This window comes from Gymnoscopelus braueri (assembly GCF_963280865.1).
Source record: "Gymnoscopelus braueri genome assembly, chromosome: 21".
Taxonomy (NCBI): domain Eukaryota; kingdom Metazoa; phylum Chordata; class Actinopteri; order Myctophiformes; family Myctophidae; genus Gymnoscopelus; species Gymnoscopelus braueri.
The window spans coordinates 35,515,351-35,532,731 of record NC_137623.1 but is presented as its reverse complement, the minus strand read 5'-3'; the positions used below and the strand labels follow the sequence as shown (position 1 = coordinate 35,532,731).

At 43.6% G+C, this 17,381-nt stretch overlaps 1 protein-coding gene across 1 annotated transcript in view; it reads right to left on the bottom strand.

The window, feature by feature from the left end:
• Positions 1-16,136, bottom strand: part of LOC308077676 (cadherin-20-like) — a 31,513-nt gene extending 15,377 nt beyond the window's left edge. The window contains exons 1-4 of the mRNA XM_080418529.1: positions 16,070-16,136; positions 8,482-8,776; positions 5,727-5,846; positions 3,655-3,822 (exon numbers count right to left, since the gene is read on the bottom strand). Of these exons, the coding sequence (XP_080274655.1) occupies positions 3,655-3,822; positions 5,727-5,846; positions 8,482-8,764 (571 nt within the window). The 5' untranslated portion in view covers positions 8,765-8,776; positions 16,070-16,136. The remainder of the gene's footprint in view (positions 1-3,654; positions 3,823-5,726; positions 5,847-8,481; positions 8,777-16,069) is intronic.
• Positions 16,137-17,381: the final 1,245 nt, after the last annotated feature.

The window sequence follows — 17,381 nt, the reverse complement described above, 5'->3', positions numbered from 1 at the left end:
AAGCACAATATTTGCCTCTGAGATGTAGTGGGGTAGAAGTAAGAGTATAGAAATTTGGAAATACTCAAGTAAGTACTGAGTACAGTGCCTGAGTAAATGTACTTGTAGTTACTTTCCACCACTGCTTATTAAGTGATCGTATTGATCTACAGAGTGATCTACACTACAGAGTGATCTACACAGTGAGCTACAGGGTGATATACAGAGTGATCCATAGAGGGATCCACAGAGGGATGTACAGGAGTTTGGCTGATTCTACCAATGTGTCATTGCAAGATGTGCCAGATAATCCTGTTAGCTGAATGCTCCAAATGTGTAAATGAGTGGGACGGAAAATGTTTAATTTATATCCATCCAAGGCTGTGTGTGTGTGTGTGTGTGTGTGTGTGTGTGTGTGTGTGTGTGTGTGTGTGTGTGTGTGTGTGTATGCGTGCGCGTGTGCTTGTGTGTGTGTGTGTGTGTAGGTTTTCATTCCAACCAAGCCATGCACCAATTACTGTAGTTACCTCCCTTACTGTGCAAAGGTGTGCTAATGAGTGTTGAATTCAGCTGGTCTGTTGTAGTAGATGGAATTTAAACGTGCACGGGCTCAGCCCTCAAAAGGCACATCTCTGGGAACGCCACCAAACAACTTGGTTCGTTTGTCCACAAGAGGGCGCCAAGCCCCTTTGCTCGTACCTCAATGGCTTGTCTTTTACAGCCGGTCCACCAGACAGCAGTGGTGTAAAGTAACTAAGTACACTTACTTAAGTACTGTACTTAAGTACATTTTGAGATATTTGTACTTAACTTTTGTACAATTTCCAATACTCCACTACATCTCAGAGCCAAATATTGTACTTTTACTCCACTACAATTATTTCAAAACTTGTAACTTGTAGATTTTGATGATTATTACAAAACATACTGTACATTACTCACTTCAGCCCTATATACATTTCGGCCATTTGAAAATAGCCGATCTACAAACTCACAATGCGTCGCGATGCGACGCATTGTGAGCTTGTAGATCTGCTAGTTTCAAAATATGTGATACATTTGAAAACTAGTGCAATGGGACATTCTGCATAATGAGTAGTTTTACTTTTGTACTTTAAGTATATTTTGATACCAATACTTTTGTACTTTTACTCAAGTAAATTTAGAATTCCGGACTTTTACTTGTAACAGAGTACTTCTACATTGCAGTATTGATACTTTTACTTAAGTAAAGAAATGTAGTACTTTTTCCACCACTGCCAGACAGTACACTATATCATGCTGAATAATAGCTCAACCACTCAGGTCACTGGATAACGATCCTTGCTGGGATTTTGGAATGAATGTCATGGTCACTTTAACCAGAAATGACCCTATTCCCTGGGCCGAACATTTGTCGAAAAATAGCTGATCTACAAGCTCACGACACCAGTGGTTCTCAAAGTGGGGTCTGGGGACCCCTTGGGGGGGGGTTTCCAGGGGGTCCTCAGCAAAATGCGTTAATACGGCATCACAATCATTTTAACAACTTTATCCATTTATACATTGGCTATTCATAAATAGCAGATGTGCAAGCTCCGAGCTTGTGCGGCTAAATATATATGAATTTGGGGGTCCTTGACGTGAAAAGGTTTGAGAACCACTGCACAACACAACACGACCCGTTGTGAGATTGTAGATCATCTAATTTCGGCAAATAGATTTGGTATAGATGGAGATACTGTCCTAGTAGAGAGCCCTGGGGGACACCAGTCAAGTTATACTGTATAGTGCATTGGTTCTCAAAGGTATCCCCCCAAGGACCAGGGGTCCTTGGGGGGATACCAGAGGGTCCCCATCAAAATGTGTCAATCATTTTAACCCCTTTATCCAAAATTACTTTAGCTATATTTTTGAAAAATCTTGAAAATGTGTGCAAAGATTTTTTAACACAAATCTTTGCTTCTGGGGGTCCCTGGCACAACATATTTTCAGGAGGGGGTCCGCGGCCACATACATATCAATTTGGGGGTCCTTGGCACCAAAAAAGTTTGAGAACCGCTGGTATAGTGTTTAAGTGGTTAAAGTCCTCCTAACCTTCATCCCCCTTTTTTTAAAACAGACACCTACCACACACACTACACAACTATTAGGTATTTCATTTTTATCTACCGTTTTGCCCTCCCCTTCATCCCTACAGAGGGCCGACAAAACATGGCCGCCCTAATTCCCTTCTCTTCTGACCGGTGCTCATCTGAAGCGACCGCGCATTGTGCTCGCCCACACGGAGTCCCGTGAACCTTCTTTATAATGGACTCAAGTCCCATCAAAGTGATGGGACTTAAATGTGCACTAATTGGGGACGAGGGGGGACGGGGAGGGGGACAGCACGGTGTTAGTCGTTTGGGAACGGGTGGTTACTGGTTATGATTTTCTTCTTAAGGGGTTTTAAGCCACCAGTAAAGACGGGCCAGACTGGGAGGATGGCGGCGGACAGGCTAAATGACCCGTCACCTCCAGGAGAGGGTAATGAGAGGAGCCAGGATCGGGGGCAATCACAAGAGACAGCATGGGCCGGAATGGCAGGGCAACAAGGGGACGGAGGCGAGGGAGGAGGAGGAGAGAGGAGAGGAATGCAGGGTTGAGAGGAGGAGGAGGCCCTGGGGGGTAAATGGCTGGTTGACTGGTGGCCCTAAGGAGGGAGAAGGCGATAGGAGGTTGAGGCTAATGACTTGTACAGTCAGAGAGAGAGAGAGAGTGAGAGAGAGAGAGAGAGAGAGAGAGAGAGAGAGAGAGAGAGAGAGAGAGAGAGAGAGAGAGAGATGTGGGCGTTAGTTCAGAGAGATGCGGTCCTTTGTAGCTAAAGGCGAATAGCGTGTATCTATGGACCTATAACAGCTTAATGGTTAAAGTTCCTATTCAGTGTGTTCCTCGTTCCAGCACCGGGAATCAACCAAAATTTACGGCATACATAGAAAAAGCTTTTACGTTTATTGGGGGACCAATACTAATGGGGACCAGGGGACAACGACAATTGCAATGATTTAACCCGTTAAGACCCGAGGCCGATTCTAACAAATGCCTTCTAAATCCTAACAGTTTTCTGACAAACGTATGTTGCTATGTTGAGTGGTTCTCAAACATTTTTATGAATGGTAAATGGTGCATTTATATCTAGCGCTTTTATCCAAAGCGCTTTACATAGATTGTACATTACATTCACCCATTCACTTCACACACACATTCATACACCGATGGCGGAGGAAACCACAACCTGTTCATTGGGAGCAATTAGGGGTTCAGCGTCTTGTCTTGCTCAAGGACACTTCGACACTAGCTCTGGGGGGAGCCCGGGATCGAACTGGGAACCTTGCGGGCGCCATCTGACCGCTCTACCGGCCACTCTACCCCTGAGCCACTGCCGCCCCAGTGTCAAGGAACCCCAAAATTATTATTATGTATTTGGCCGCCGACCCCCCCCATCTCAAAAAATATTTCATTGCAGGTACCCCCCAGAAGTGACACGCTATGAGCTTGTATATCTGCCATTTTTGAATACCCAAAGTATAAAATGAGTATGACACAGATGCTTTCCCGGTTTTAACAGGTTAAAGTGCGATATGTATGTCAGCCATGGGAGTCAAGTCAATGGAACAAAACGCTGGAATATGCTTGAGACAGTGCAGGGACTCTTACTCTGGTCAAACATGGGCGGGTTGTCGTTGACGTCGCTCAGGGTGATGTTGATGACCGTGTTCCCCGCCAGTCCGCCCAGCTGGCCTCCCATGTCCTTGGCCTGGATCACCACCGTGTAGTTCTCCTTGGTCTCCCTGTCCATGTCCGCCAGGGACACACGCACCAGACCTGGGACATGGAGGGAGAACGAGAGAGAGAGACACACACACAGAGAGAGGGAGAGAGAGAGGGAGAGAGGGAAAATGAAAAAGGGTGAATGAATGGGACAAAGGGTGACAGAACGAGAGAGAGAAAGTGAGTGGCTGAGTGCACAAAGGAGGTGAATAAAGGGTCAGTAACTGGAGCCTGGTGATACAGATTAGGGTCATGTGTCAGAGAGATAGCTTCTTGTAATCCGTGGAAACAGACAAAGGGTAAAGAGAAAAAAATAATGTTTGGCTAAAGCTAATGATTTGTATCTGTGGTTCACACTTCACACCGGAGAGGGCTGAAAACCAATAGAAAAGCTACAGTATAGCACACATTTCTCTACTTAGTTTGTTTCCGACGCTGTTGTTATCTCTTGGGGCCTCCAGCTCACTGGTTGAGCATTTTGATTAGATTATTAGTTTAACCTCAGGCAGTTTCAATTAGCTCCATATCGCATTATTTCCTTCTCCTCCGCAGGATTCCTGTACTGTATATCAAAGTTCAGTTTGTGATGAGAGTGAGCTATCGACCTCACACGGCAATTAACCAGCAAACTGCCGAGAGCGACACTGGCGAAAAGACTATCATCAACAAAGCGTTGATTAGTCACACGGGTGCTATATATGCACTGACACACGCAGAGATGACGCACAGCATCCAGTAGTAGTTTAGAGCAGGGGTCTTCGATGTTTTTTCAGGCCAAGGACCCCTTAGCTGAGAGAGAGATGAAGCAGGGACCCCCCACTACATATTGTATCAAATTGTGTTTTTTTGTTTAAGTGAGATTCATCTTTTTCATGGATTCATCATGTTAATGTGTATTTTCAGACAGTTAACCACTTAAAACCCTCAATACTTAGAAACCTTCCCCTACACCAAACCCCTTTGCCGAAAATAGCCGATCTATAAGCTCACACTGTGAGGCGTTGTGAGCTTGAAAATCGATCTACAAGCTCTACGGCTAATGATCCCCTCAGAAAAGGGTTGCTATAGGGTTCAAGTGGATAATGTAAAAAAAAAAGGTTCCTATCGCACAAAGATTTGGCGGCCACCATGTAGTAACTCTGAGGACCCCTTAGAGGTCCCGTAGCCCCTGTTGAAGACCCCTGGTTTAGAGTGTGTAATGAAAAGAGGGTGTCCTTAAAACTAGCCTAATTGCATGAGCCCGAGAACATCTCACTCCTAACAGGAGTGTCACATTATTCCCTTCAAGGCTCTCTGCCCGTTTCGCTATGTCTTTGCCTTTCTGTGCTTTTTCGCTTTTGTACGGTCGGTGGAAAGGTGGCTGTTGCTCGGAACTGAGCAGCTTCTAAATTTTTAATTTGAATACTTTTAAAAATTGTAGCCAAAGAGCGGCACGGTTCCAAGGCGAGTCTCACAGCAACATATGGAGCAAATGGACAGCACTCACAACGCCTCGCACTGCGGGCCGTTGTGAGCTTGTAGATCTGCTATTTTCACAATGTTTGCTTCCCTCTTATGTAATATTTGACAATTTGGCCAATATGGTATTAAAAGTTAAAGTAATTACATTGTAACTTAAGAAATGTGCAGATACCCTGTATACACTTATACTGTATGTTGGTTTGTTTACTGTTGAGTGAGAAAACAATGTTGGACATTAAGCTAATCATCTGGGGACCCCCCTGGGGGTCCTGACCCCCAGTTTGGGAACCACTGGTGTGGGGGTAAAGTACCCGCCCTCCACTGTGGTTATTGGAGATCAATTCCTCCACAGTGCGCCTCTTGCTCTACTAGAAGGTTTAAGTACCTTCCTCAAGGGAAGATCAACAGTATTTTCCCCAGCATCTCAGTGTGTCGTAATGTTCTAGGTGAAGTATGATAGAGTTTGGAGAGTTACAGCTTAAGTCAGGTAAATGTACCGGTCTTGGCGTCCACTGAGAAGTAAGGCTGGCCTTCCAGGATGCTATAGACGACACGTGCACTGTTGCCGTACGTGGGGTCATCTGCATCCGTCGCGGTGAGCTGGATCACAGACGTCCCTGGGGAGGAGAAGAGAGACGTAGAGACATCATAAACAAGGTGGGGAAGATTAGTAGAAAAGGAGAGGAGTGAAATGTGGCCCCCCCGCGAGGAAAACAAAGAGGAAAATAATCGGGTTATTTACTTCCAAGTAGCGAGAGACGTAGGAATAGTCATGAATAGTGAATGAAGCAGATGGAAATCGTTCTGAGAAAGCAAGTGGTTTCGAAGCGACAGCGGCTATCATGTACTTCACCAGCTATTGTGCCAGAAGCACAGCAAATTCATAACAGACGCTTCACTCAGAACAAATGCAAGGGACGTTGAATGAGCGCCACAGTGTTCTCTCTGTCTATGGGCCTACTGTCTTCCTCTATCTGTGGCCATACAGTCTTTTCTGTCTGAATGTGTTTATTTCCATTCAGTCAGGAACACCAACGTCATGGCTTAGATGTAACCATTTATCGCCACAAATGGAATAATAATGGCTCAGCTATGACGATGGTCCCTGAATTAGCCAAGCAGCATACAGTACATATGCTAAATCAGGGAACACAATGCAGAACCACCACCATGGGTATGCAAGATGGAGCGAGTACAAAGCAAGGCACTCTAATTCAGCATAACTATGCAAAACATAGAATTTTGGTGTAACTTTAGAACTAAACGTAACGTAGAGCTAAACGTAACTTTTACGTTTAGCCAAACATTGAATTTCAGTTTAACTTTTGAACAATGTAAGACTCTGAACTAGAGAGGTGGAGCCTGGGGTAGTGGAGGCAAATAAGCTTTGCCAGCAGCGTATGTGTGTGTGTGTGTGTGTGTGTGTGTGTGTGTGTGTGTGTGTGTGTGTGTGTGTGTGTGTGTGTGTGTGTGTGTGTGTGTGTGTGTGTGTGTGTGTGTGTGTCAGCATTGGAGTAGCAGAGAGTACCAGAGAAGGACGCACGCACGCACGCACGCACGCACGCACGCACGCACGCACGCACGCACGCACGCACGCACGCACGCACGCACGCACGCACGCACGCACGCACGCCTCAGTCAGCAGAATGACGGCTGATTACAGCTGGGGGCGTGCATGACTCCTGTGTCCTGCTTGGACTATTACCATGGAACATTTCGCAATTTTGTAATTTTATCTGCCTGTGGATATCCTGCCAATCCTTATTTGTCTGTTTATGCATCTGTCTGTCTTTTGTTTGCCTCCGTGCCTATGTGTGTTTGCATATCGTCTCTGTCGGGTGGAAACCTCATGTCCGAAACTGATATGTGATATCTTTGCTGTCGGGCAGAAACCAGCTAACTCCAAAATGTTCATTTTTCAGGAAATGACAAAAACTTAACAAAAGGTGGAGTCAGGAGGTTATGTTCATCATTGATAAGAACAGCTGAATGGACCTCCAAGCTCACAATGAGGTTGGCGGTCAAAAGGGGGTGGAGACTGGAGTCATTAAAACCAGGCTAACTCCACCCCCCTTTGGTGGAGTTAGCTGGTTTAGCAGAAAGTTTGAGGATCCAATGGAGTTAGCTGGTTTTGTCAGAAGCGCTTTTTAATACTTTTCATTGGTTTAATATTTTAACACAGGGTGTTCAATAGCACTGATTTATGGGGAAAAAAAATTAAGAGCGTCAAAATAAGAGTTAAAGGTAGGGTAAGTGATTTGCAATTATTCAAATAATTGCAAAATGGGTCTATGTTCTGATAGTGCTCGTTACTATAGAGTGTCCTGTCCATATAAGGAGTCTCCATGTTTCTCCAGCTCTTTATAAAACAGAAAATGCATTTTCGTTTCAGTTTCAGTTTCATTTCCAATTTTATCCAATCAGGATAGAGAACTCAATCAGGATATAGATTAAACAAGTGAAATTGGAAGTGATGACACTAAGAAATGAGCAGGCAAAATTAGAACTGGAACACTATAAAAATGAAGCTTAAAAATGGGTACTTTCTCCTGATTGGCTGAGATTTTGACACCTACCAGAAAATGTATTTTCTGTTTATTAAAGAGCTGGAGAGACGGAGAGACTCCTATTACTGAACAAACACTCTATAGCAATGATTACTATCAGAATATAGTGCTTTAACCTTTTTAAAAAATACTTTTTGTTTTAACCCAAAAATATCACTTACCCTACCTTTAACTGGTTTCTGCCCGAAGAAACCTTGTATTTACAAATGTCAACTTTTAAGCTTTTTCGTAAATGAATGCCCTACTTTGTCATACAACAGTGTCACACAAAAGCAGCGAAAAACAGCTCAACGTGAGCTCGCAGATCGTCTGTTTTCACTTTTGTTTTAATTTGGATCCATTGGCACACATAGTTCTTTTTCTCCATTTCCTGAAAAGTAACAGTTTTGGACATACAAGGTTCCTGCCCGACAGTGACTGACGATATTGTCGCTGTCGACGGCAGAAACCTCTTATCTCCATATTCTAACTTATTGCGTTTTTTTTCGTAACTTAACGCCCTTCTTGATCACACTACAGCGTCACACAAAAGCAGCAGATTCGCAAGCTCGAAACGCGGCGCGAAGCGACACGTTTCGAGCTTGCGGATCTGCTACTTTTGATGCTTTTTGAACTTGAATCCTGAGGAGTGAAAGTTTTGGACATATGAGTTTTCCACCTTATATTTTCAGTTTATTTTTTTTACCTATGGTGGACATCTCCGGCACGCTGGCCTGGTAGGGGCCGTCCGGGAAGCGCGGCTCGTTGTCGTTGATGTCCTGGATCTTGACGATGAACTCGGACTCGGGCTCCAGCGGCCGGTCGGTCAGGCGGTTGCGGGCCTGGGCGCGGAGCACGTACTGGGCCTTCACCTCGCGGTCCAGCCGCTGGATGGCGTGGATGTCGCCCGTGCTGTCGTCGATGGTGAACGTGGTCCCGGCGCCGTCGCCGTTCAGGATGTACCGGATGGAGCCGTCCCCTTTGTCCATGTCGGAGTGGAGCTGTGGGGGGGGGGTCGTCAACAGGTTAGGTATAGCCATAGTGTACGCATCTACTGTACAAATGTCTTCTAAATCAGAACAGGTTTCTGAAAAGCGTATGTTGCTATAGTATATATCAGTGGTGCTCAAACTTTTTCATGTCAAGGACCCCCAATATGATATGAATTTGGCCGCCGACCCCCATCTATCTCAAAATATTTACTTCCAGGGGACCCCCAGAAGCAAATTTCGCTTTAAAAATATATATAATAAAAGATTTGCACAAATTGTCACGATTTGAAAAAAAAATAGCAGATCTACAAGCTCACACCTTGCTTTGTGATATCTGCCTAGTTATATAATCAACACGAGGCCCGTGCAGCGAGGGCCTGTCAACCTCATGTAACTTAAAGGGCAAGACCACTTTGGTAGAGGTTTGGGTTGTGTCGTTACCTTGCCATGATGTAACTCCAAAAGGTGGACAAGAAATAAAAAATAATTGCTCCATTGATTAGAAATTCATAAATCAAAACATTCAATGGAGGAGCATATTTTGAACGATCAATTTCTAATCACTGGAGCAATTATTTTGGATTTCTTGTCCACCTTTGGAGTTACATCATGGCAAGGTAACACTACATAACCCAAACCTCTCTGGTCTTGCCCTTTTAACATGCTGCACAACCCCGGCTGACAACTACACACAGTGCTTCACATCATTACGGCTACGAGGTCTGATAAACCACCAGCATCCATATTAACGGTATGATCTGCTACTCAGGTCCAGTTTACTAAGTCTAGAGGGTTTAAGTGGTTAAACTATCTGCAGGGGCCTCAACAGTGATGACAGAGCAGTTATGTACAGCTATGTAGTGTGTACAGTACATGTCAATGAAACACTTTAAACCTTGAGTTGTCCCCAAAACAAACGTACAAATATTCAAAAATAGCTTAAAAAAATTGCTCACGACTGTATTTTCATTTTTTATTTCATTTAATGATACATATTCTACTGTGTATACTTCACTTATTTGACTTGTTTGTATCCTTGTTTTACATTTTCTTTCAACTGTCATTGCAAATGTGTCTTATTTGTTTGTATTTTCTTATTTAGTTAATGGCACAACAAGACACCAGGGTTGTGGCTCTTGCAGAGCGGGAACTTTGCGGGGTGGGAGCGGTAACATGTACACTGTTTTTGTCTGCTTTTGTCTTATTGACCTGTATGTGAATTGGAAAATGCCAATAAAGAAACCTTGAAAAAAAAAAAAAATAGCTCACGACCAGGGCTGGAATTTCTCATGGCCGCTGTAGCCCCTCAGTTTGGCCTTCTGCCCCTCGAAACATCATTTCTGTCAGGCGGAAACGAAAAGCATCAAAAGTAGCTCGAAACGCGGCGCCAAGCAACACGTTTCGAGCTTGTAGATCTGCTACTGCTACCAATCTCCAAACTGTAGAGCATGTTAATACAACATAACGTATACAATTGGGGTGGTTGTATTTGGTCTCCCTGCTCTTCTATTGAGACATTTAGATTAGATCATGTGTCTACGTTGGACACGACCTTTGGCACAATCCCGTTTCTGGTCTGGGCACCATTTTTTTTAAAACAGTTTTTAAACACTAACGTCTTTTGTTGAGAATCTGAAATTGTAACTCCCCCCATCCCATCTTCAAATTAAACCATGCCATGTGGCCTTCATCATGCCCCTAAAAATGACAAAATACCAGGCCCTGCTCACTCCGCATTGTAGAGCTTGTAGATTGGCTACGTCCACTATTCATCGTATGGCAAAGTCTTACAGGGCTCAAGCGGTTTAGTATAAGTCTGATTTGTTGCCACGGTGCGCCCGCCGTGCCGTCAGGAAGGCTTTTGTGGGTCTGCCAGTGCAGATACCAGCCCTGTGGATGAGCGTTCACACCTTGCTTTGTGAAATCTGCCTCGTTATATAATCAACACGACGCCTGTGCAGCGAGGGCCTGTCAGCCTCATGCAACTTAAACTTGCTGCACAACCCCGGCTGACAACTAAACACAGTGCTTAACATCTTACAGCTCCGAGGGTCTGCTGGCTGTCGTTACTCAGGTTTGAGCTTAAAATGCAATGTCTGTGTATATTATGCTACCGAAGAAGGTAGGGCTGCAAACTGTATACATTATTATGATAGCGATTATTTTATTGATAACTTTTTTAGATGAATCAAATAATCGATACGCTATATATGTCGTATATAAATCAACGAGTCGATTAACCAAATATGTTATACATCGACGCACAACTGTGTCATGCAACATACTAGTGAAAAGGCTGATCTACAAGCACACAACACGTTGTGAGCTTGTAGTTCTGCTATTTTCAGTATATACTATTTATCCCAAATCTTCTCTTCTGGGTGTCCCTGGCACAAAACATTTTCAGATGGAGGTCCGCGGCCAACTACATCAATGTGGGGGTCCTTGGCACGCAAACATTTGAGAACTACTGATTTAGAAGGCATTTGTAGAAAAATAGAAGTGGAGCTCTCCGTTCGTGTGAAAAAAACGTGTTTTGGCCTAAAGAGCGCATTTTTCAAGCTAAAACCGGAAACCGGAAACGGAAATCGCTGAAATTGCTTCCGGGTGAAGCGGAGGTGAGTGGAAAACGAAACTGATCTCGGAATGTAAATAAAACAGCGTGATCGTCTATTAACCAAATTAAACATTAGGATACAGATCTGCGTTCTAGATTATTCTGGCAGCCCACGGTTTTATTTAATAGGACGCAGATCTGCGTCCATGGCCGCTTATGTGTTAATTGGCCTTTAAAAGGTTTCGCCTACAATGATTGATTATTGATTGATTATTTTGAGTAAATTATCAGTGACTCGATTAGTTCCATTGCAGCCCTAAAGGAAGGGCAACGTTAAATCTTTTCCACAGACAACGTGCCCCACCTGCACCACCTCTCTCTCTCTCTCTCTCCCCTGTGTAGCGGGCTCAGCTCCGCATAGATTTTATAATCAACAGTCCATTGTGAGCATCAGCCCCTCATGTGTCTCCTGGGCGAGATAGAGACCAACCAAGCCCTTCTCTCTCCACCTCCCCCTATTCCCTCTCTCCCCCGGATGATCCTCCCTTCTTTTCTCCACCCACACTCATGAAAGGAGAGCGCTTGACAGTCGGGGCAATCAATTACCTGCTTCTTCCACACAGACGTCCCCCCCCACCCACCCACCATTTCCCCCCCACACACACTCCCCTGGTTCAGACTCTTGGGCCTTAACCCATGAAAACCGGGAACTTATCCACATTAACCATTATTATGTACTTTGGCTGTTAAAAAATAGCAGATCTACAAGCTGCCGCGCTATGAGCTTGTAGATCTGCTATTTTTGAAAGATCTTTGTGCAAATCTTTGAATATATATTTTTTAAAGCGAACATTTTTAACTCAAAGCTTTGCTTCTGGGGGGTCGCTGGAACGACATATTTTGAGATGGGGGTCCACAGCCAAATACATATTATTTTGGGGGTCCTTGACATGAAAGAGTTTGAGAACCACAATGTACGTTTTTTTTAAAAACTGTTAGGATTTAGAAAACATTTGTAGAACCCCCAGAAGCAAAGATTTGAGTTACAAATGTTCGCTTACAAAATATATATATTCAAAGATTTGAACACACTTATAGTGCAGGACTCGGAGACGCGCTATGAGCTTGTGTATCTGCTATTTTTTAATAGCCGAAGTATAAGATAATGGTTAAAGTGATTTCCCGGTCAAAATGGGTTAAGTTCCCCCCTAAAGCTCAAAATACAAAGTCTGTGTGCGTCTTGTCTCGACAGAGGTAAAAAAATAAGAAAAAAAAGCAAGTAGGTTGAGGTGAGGAGATCAAAAAACTGAAAAAGGAAGAGAAAGGGGGGGGGGGGGTAGGGTGTTTAGGACATCCTCACTGTGTGCATGCCGCCATGTCATATTCCCAGAATGCCTTCTTTTGTCCTCAGAGAATGGCTAGGTAATAGCCTGGCCCTGTCAGTAGTGGTGTAAAGTAACCAAGTACAATTTTGAGGTATTTTTACTTTACTGGACTATTTCATTTTTTTTTGCACTTTTTCTACTCCACTACATCTCAGAGGCAAATATTGTACTTTTACTCCACTACAATTATGTGCCAACTTTAGTTACTAGTCACTTTGTGGATTTGAATTGGTATTACAAAACATACAATTAACCACTTCAGCCCTATTTAAACTTTGGCTATTTGAAAACAGCCGATCTACAAGCTCACAACGCGTTGTGAGCTTGTAGATCTGCTATTTTTGAAAGATTTTAATACATTTTATAGTCATACATAATGATACCTGCATAATGTATACAATTACTTTACTGTACTTCAAGTATATTTATTTGATACCAATACGTTTGTACTTTTACTCAAGCACATTTTTAATTCCGGACTTTTACTTGTAGCATTTCTACATTGCAGTATTTGCTACTTGAATGTACTTTTTCCATCGCTGTTCTTTTGTCCTGAGAGAATGTCTAAGTAATAGCCTGGCCTTGTCAGAGCCATTTGATTTGATTCAGCCTCCTGAACAGAACAGAGGTGCGGCGGGAGACTGACTTGAAAAAGGAAGCGCTCCGTTTGGCAGAGGCATACTAAATGGGTAAAAAAGGAAGTCAGGGGTTGGAGGGCTGGCGCATTTGATTATATACCACAGATGTAGTACTTTCCTTTTTTTCTCATGCTACAGGTTTTTCTAGGAGACTAGACTCTCGAAGGACTTGTTACGCCTCCGAGCTCAGTCAGAGCACACATTCACTGCTGGCTTGGGCATATTCCCCACAGCGACTTTTATTCCATAACATTAATTAGGTGGGTTTTGCACTTTGCAGTCAAACGTGCTCCTATCCCTGCAGCGTTCCCCCTTCGGGGGGGAAGACCGGGAGGAAAGGAAAGGGATTTCCACCGCATCCGTTTAAGATCAGTGTAAAACAACGAGACATACTGTGTAACTGAATTCAATCACTTGTTCTAGTCTGGGTTTTAAAGCCCTTCCAGTCGCGTTTACTTGTGATTGGGGAAATAGGCTCTCGAGGCTTTATGGAAGATAAAATGTAATGGTCTTTCATCATATCATTGCGAGAGCTTTAAGTCTAACCCGATTTCTAACGCAAGCAAAACTCCATTCCTTTCATGAGGTAACTTTTTATTTTATTTAATAAATACCAGACGATCATGTTTTATTCCAACCCAGATATATCATTTGATATGCTTGAATATCTACTGCACTGTATAATAAATAACGTGTTCGACTATGAATAAATTCATCTTCTACACAGACACCAAACTTTATTTTAGATACAAGTTATTTTGTTTGTTTTCGCTGCATGTTGCGTCTCATATGGCAAACAATGACTGGGTTTACAGTTATTGATGAAATGCTCAATTCACTCTTAACGGTTGAGGGATCAAAGTAACCCTTTGTGAGCGCTCCTCGGAGCCCCTGTTCTGTGTAGATGCACGCCATGGCTCTCTCCCAGGAACTGGGCGCTTGCGAAGCCCTCAAATTAGCCGTATCTCACCACTGTCTGGCTCCGCATCAAGGCTGACTGGGTCCTATCTTAGTGTGGAGGCGGCTGTGCATCAGGGATCAGCCCTATATCAGAAATAGCGAAAATAGCTGATCTATACAAGCTATAGGGCATTTAAGTTGACGATTGATTGTCATACAAATGATTGCGATCAGCGGTTTAATTGTGTTTTCGTCGTTGAACACTGGAGCATATGAATACAAATTATATTTCTGTTTGGCTTTTAGGCTTTGAAGTTACACAGGTGCAGATGTGACAAATAACCTAAATATACAAAGCTGACTGGCATATTTAATAACTAACTAACTAAAAAAAACATTAATAGTGGAAATAGCAGATCTACAAGCTCACAACGCATCGCAACGCGATGCGTTGTGAGCTTGTAGATCTGCTATTTCCACTACTTTTCGAAAATGTTTGAAACTATATGAAAATGTTTCAACATGGAAATGATAATGCGCAACAGTTGCGATTATCTTAAATTATTGCGATTAGACGATTATGTAACAATTGTGACAGTCCTACACACACACACACACACCTTTGTATGCGTGCACTCAGCCCCGGACTGCAGCTAACGTCAACCCAAGCCCCCACCACGTGCGGACGGTGTCTGTCTTGAATTTGAATGGTTCCACTGCAGTGTCTCCAAAAAGGTTTAGTCTGCAACACCTTGCGGTGCTGTTCACATGGGCAGAGGGAGGTCAAAGGTGCCCGAGTTCCAGCAAGTCGGCCAAGAAAAGAAAATCCATACTGAATCTATTGTTCTTGAGTTTGCACCTTTTGCTCGTGTATGTGCGCGCACGTGTCTGTCTGTCTGTCTGCCTGTGTGTGTGTGTGTGTGTGTGTGTGTGTGTGTGTGTGTGTGTGTGTGTGTGTGTGTGTGTGTGTGTGTGTGTGTGTGTGTGTGTGTGTGTGTGTGTGTGTGTGTGTGTGTGTGTGTGTGTGTGTGGATTTCTGGAAGGTCATTTTGACTATGCATGCACCTCATGGCACTAAAATCTAAACTGCAGACCTCTCAAAACAAACTAGACAGACGAATACTAGATCTCACACCTAGGACATTATGCTGGGGTGGGATGGCTCAGGGTAGAGGACAGAGTATACAGCAACTTGCAATGGGCCTGGTTTTCAAGATACTCAAGGGACCAGTGCCCATGTACCTGTCAGACTACTTCAAAAGAGTGAGCAACGCCCACGGGCACAACACCAGAGGGAGCTCCACTGATCTCATTCCCCACAGATTTGGCACAAACATAGGGATGAATTCATCCTACTATCATGTCACCAGAATGTGGAATGTCCTTCCACTAGCCATCAAAAAGTGTGTCTCCCTACCCTCCTTCAAAACTGCCATAAAAGAGCACCTGTCTGCAATTTGCAACGGGACCTAGACAAGTCTTCTAGCTTGCCAAAAGACAGTTTTTTTTCTGTAAATATACTTTCACTGCTCCTAGTATTGATGATTTCTTTATATAGTATTGCATGTCTTTATATGTCTTGATGAATTGCATACATAGGACCACAATGTATTTTAGCATTCATTTATAACTGTACATCTGAACTTTTTGCAAACTGTTAACAAAGTATTCAATCAATCAAGCAACCGGTGGTGTTATGCGTGTGCGTGAGCTACAGTGTGTGTGTGTGTGTGTGTGTGTGTGTGTGTGTGTGTGTGTGCGTGTGCGTGTGTGTGTGTGTGTCATTTGTGTGCTTATGTGTCTTGCGATCGTCCCCACGTACCTTCCCGATGTACAGCGGCTCCACGCCCGTGTACTCCTCCAGGACAAAGAACTGGTTCCACACCCAGCCACGCTTCACCCTCTGCAGCAGCGCCGCGCTGCCGGCTCTCTCCTCCTCCTCCGGCTTACCCAGAAGGCCATGGGGCAGGAGAAGGATCAGGGCGGCGAAAACGGCGGGCAGTGTGGCCAGGAGGCGAGGAGGAGGAGGAGGCATCGTGTTCTGATGATGGGAATGATCACACTTCTTGACTTCTTTTCTCTTCTCCTCTTCCACTGAATGTGGTGAAGATGTTCAGCGTCTCCTTGTGATTTTCCCCTGGAGTGTGTGAGAGTGTGCCTGGCGCCTGGGCTCCTGGATGGAGGAGGAAAAGAATGGAAGAAAGATGAGTTTTGTTATTACACAACTCTGTCCTCTGATTAGGCCCAGACACCTCTGTGATTCATTGCGGGAGACTGCAGAGAGATGCTAGATGTCACGTCCACTTTTATTCTCTCCTACAGCCCTCATCTGAGGGCTTTTTTGTTGAGTGATAATGAACTCAGTGTGTGCGTGTGTGTGTGTACTTTATTACTATACTTTTAAGGGCCACATGTCCCCATAAATATAGTAGAATTTGAGAAATAGACATTGTGAGGACATTTTTTTCTGGTCCGCATAAGGAAAATGGTTTTAAAAAATACATATATATTAGAAAAAAGGCATTCATAACATTTCTAAAATGCTGTTCTAAAATGTCTAGTATAGTAATACAATAAGAACATACAATAATCTATTCTGCATGGTTTCCTCCATGCATGTGTGTGTGAATGGGTGAATGTAATGCACAATCTATGTAAAACGCTTTGGATAAAAGCGCTATATAAATGCACCCTTTACCATTTTACATTGTAAAGCGCTTTGGATAAAGGTGCTATTATAATTGCACCATTATTTATGTTTATAATGACCTTGCACACTAAAACCATTTACAATTTAGGCCTTTAGCAGACGCTCTTAATCCAGAGTGATTTACAGTAAGCAAGGACAACACGAGGTAATACATCAAATGCATAGAAATGGTAATCTAGGATCATAGGTAAACCAAGAACCTATCATCAGTCGAAACAGTATAATATAACAAAATCAATAATCTGTACATTGAAACTATACAAACTATAGGAAGCCAGGTCTACAAATGAACCTGGCATCTGTCTACATAACAGGCTATGTAAATGACATTTTAGTGTCTTTGCGTTAGCCTGAAACGAAGTGCATCTACTATCGCTTTCCCTCTCTCTCTCTCTCCCACCCCCTGTCTCATTTACTGTCTATG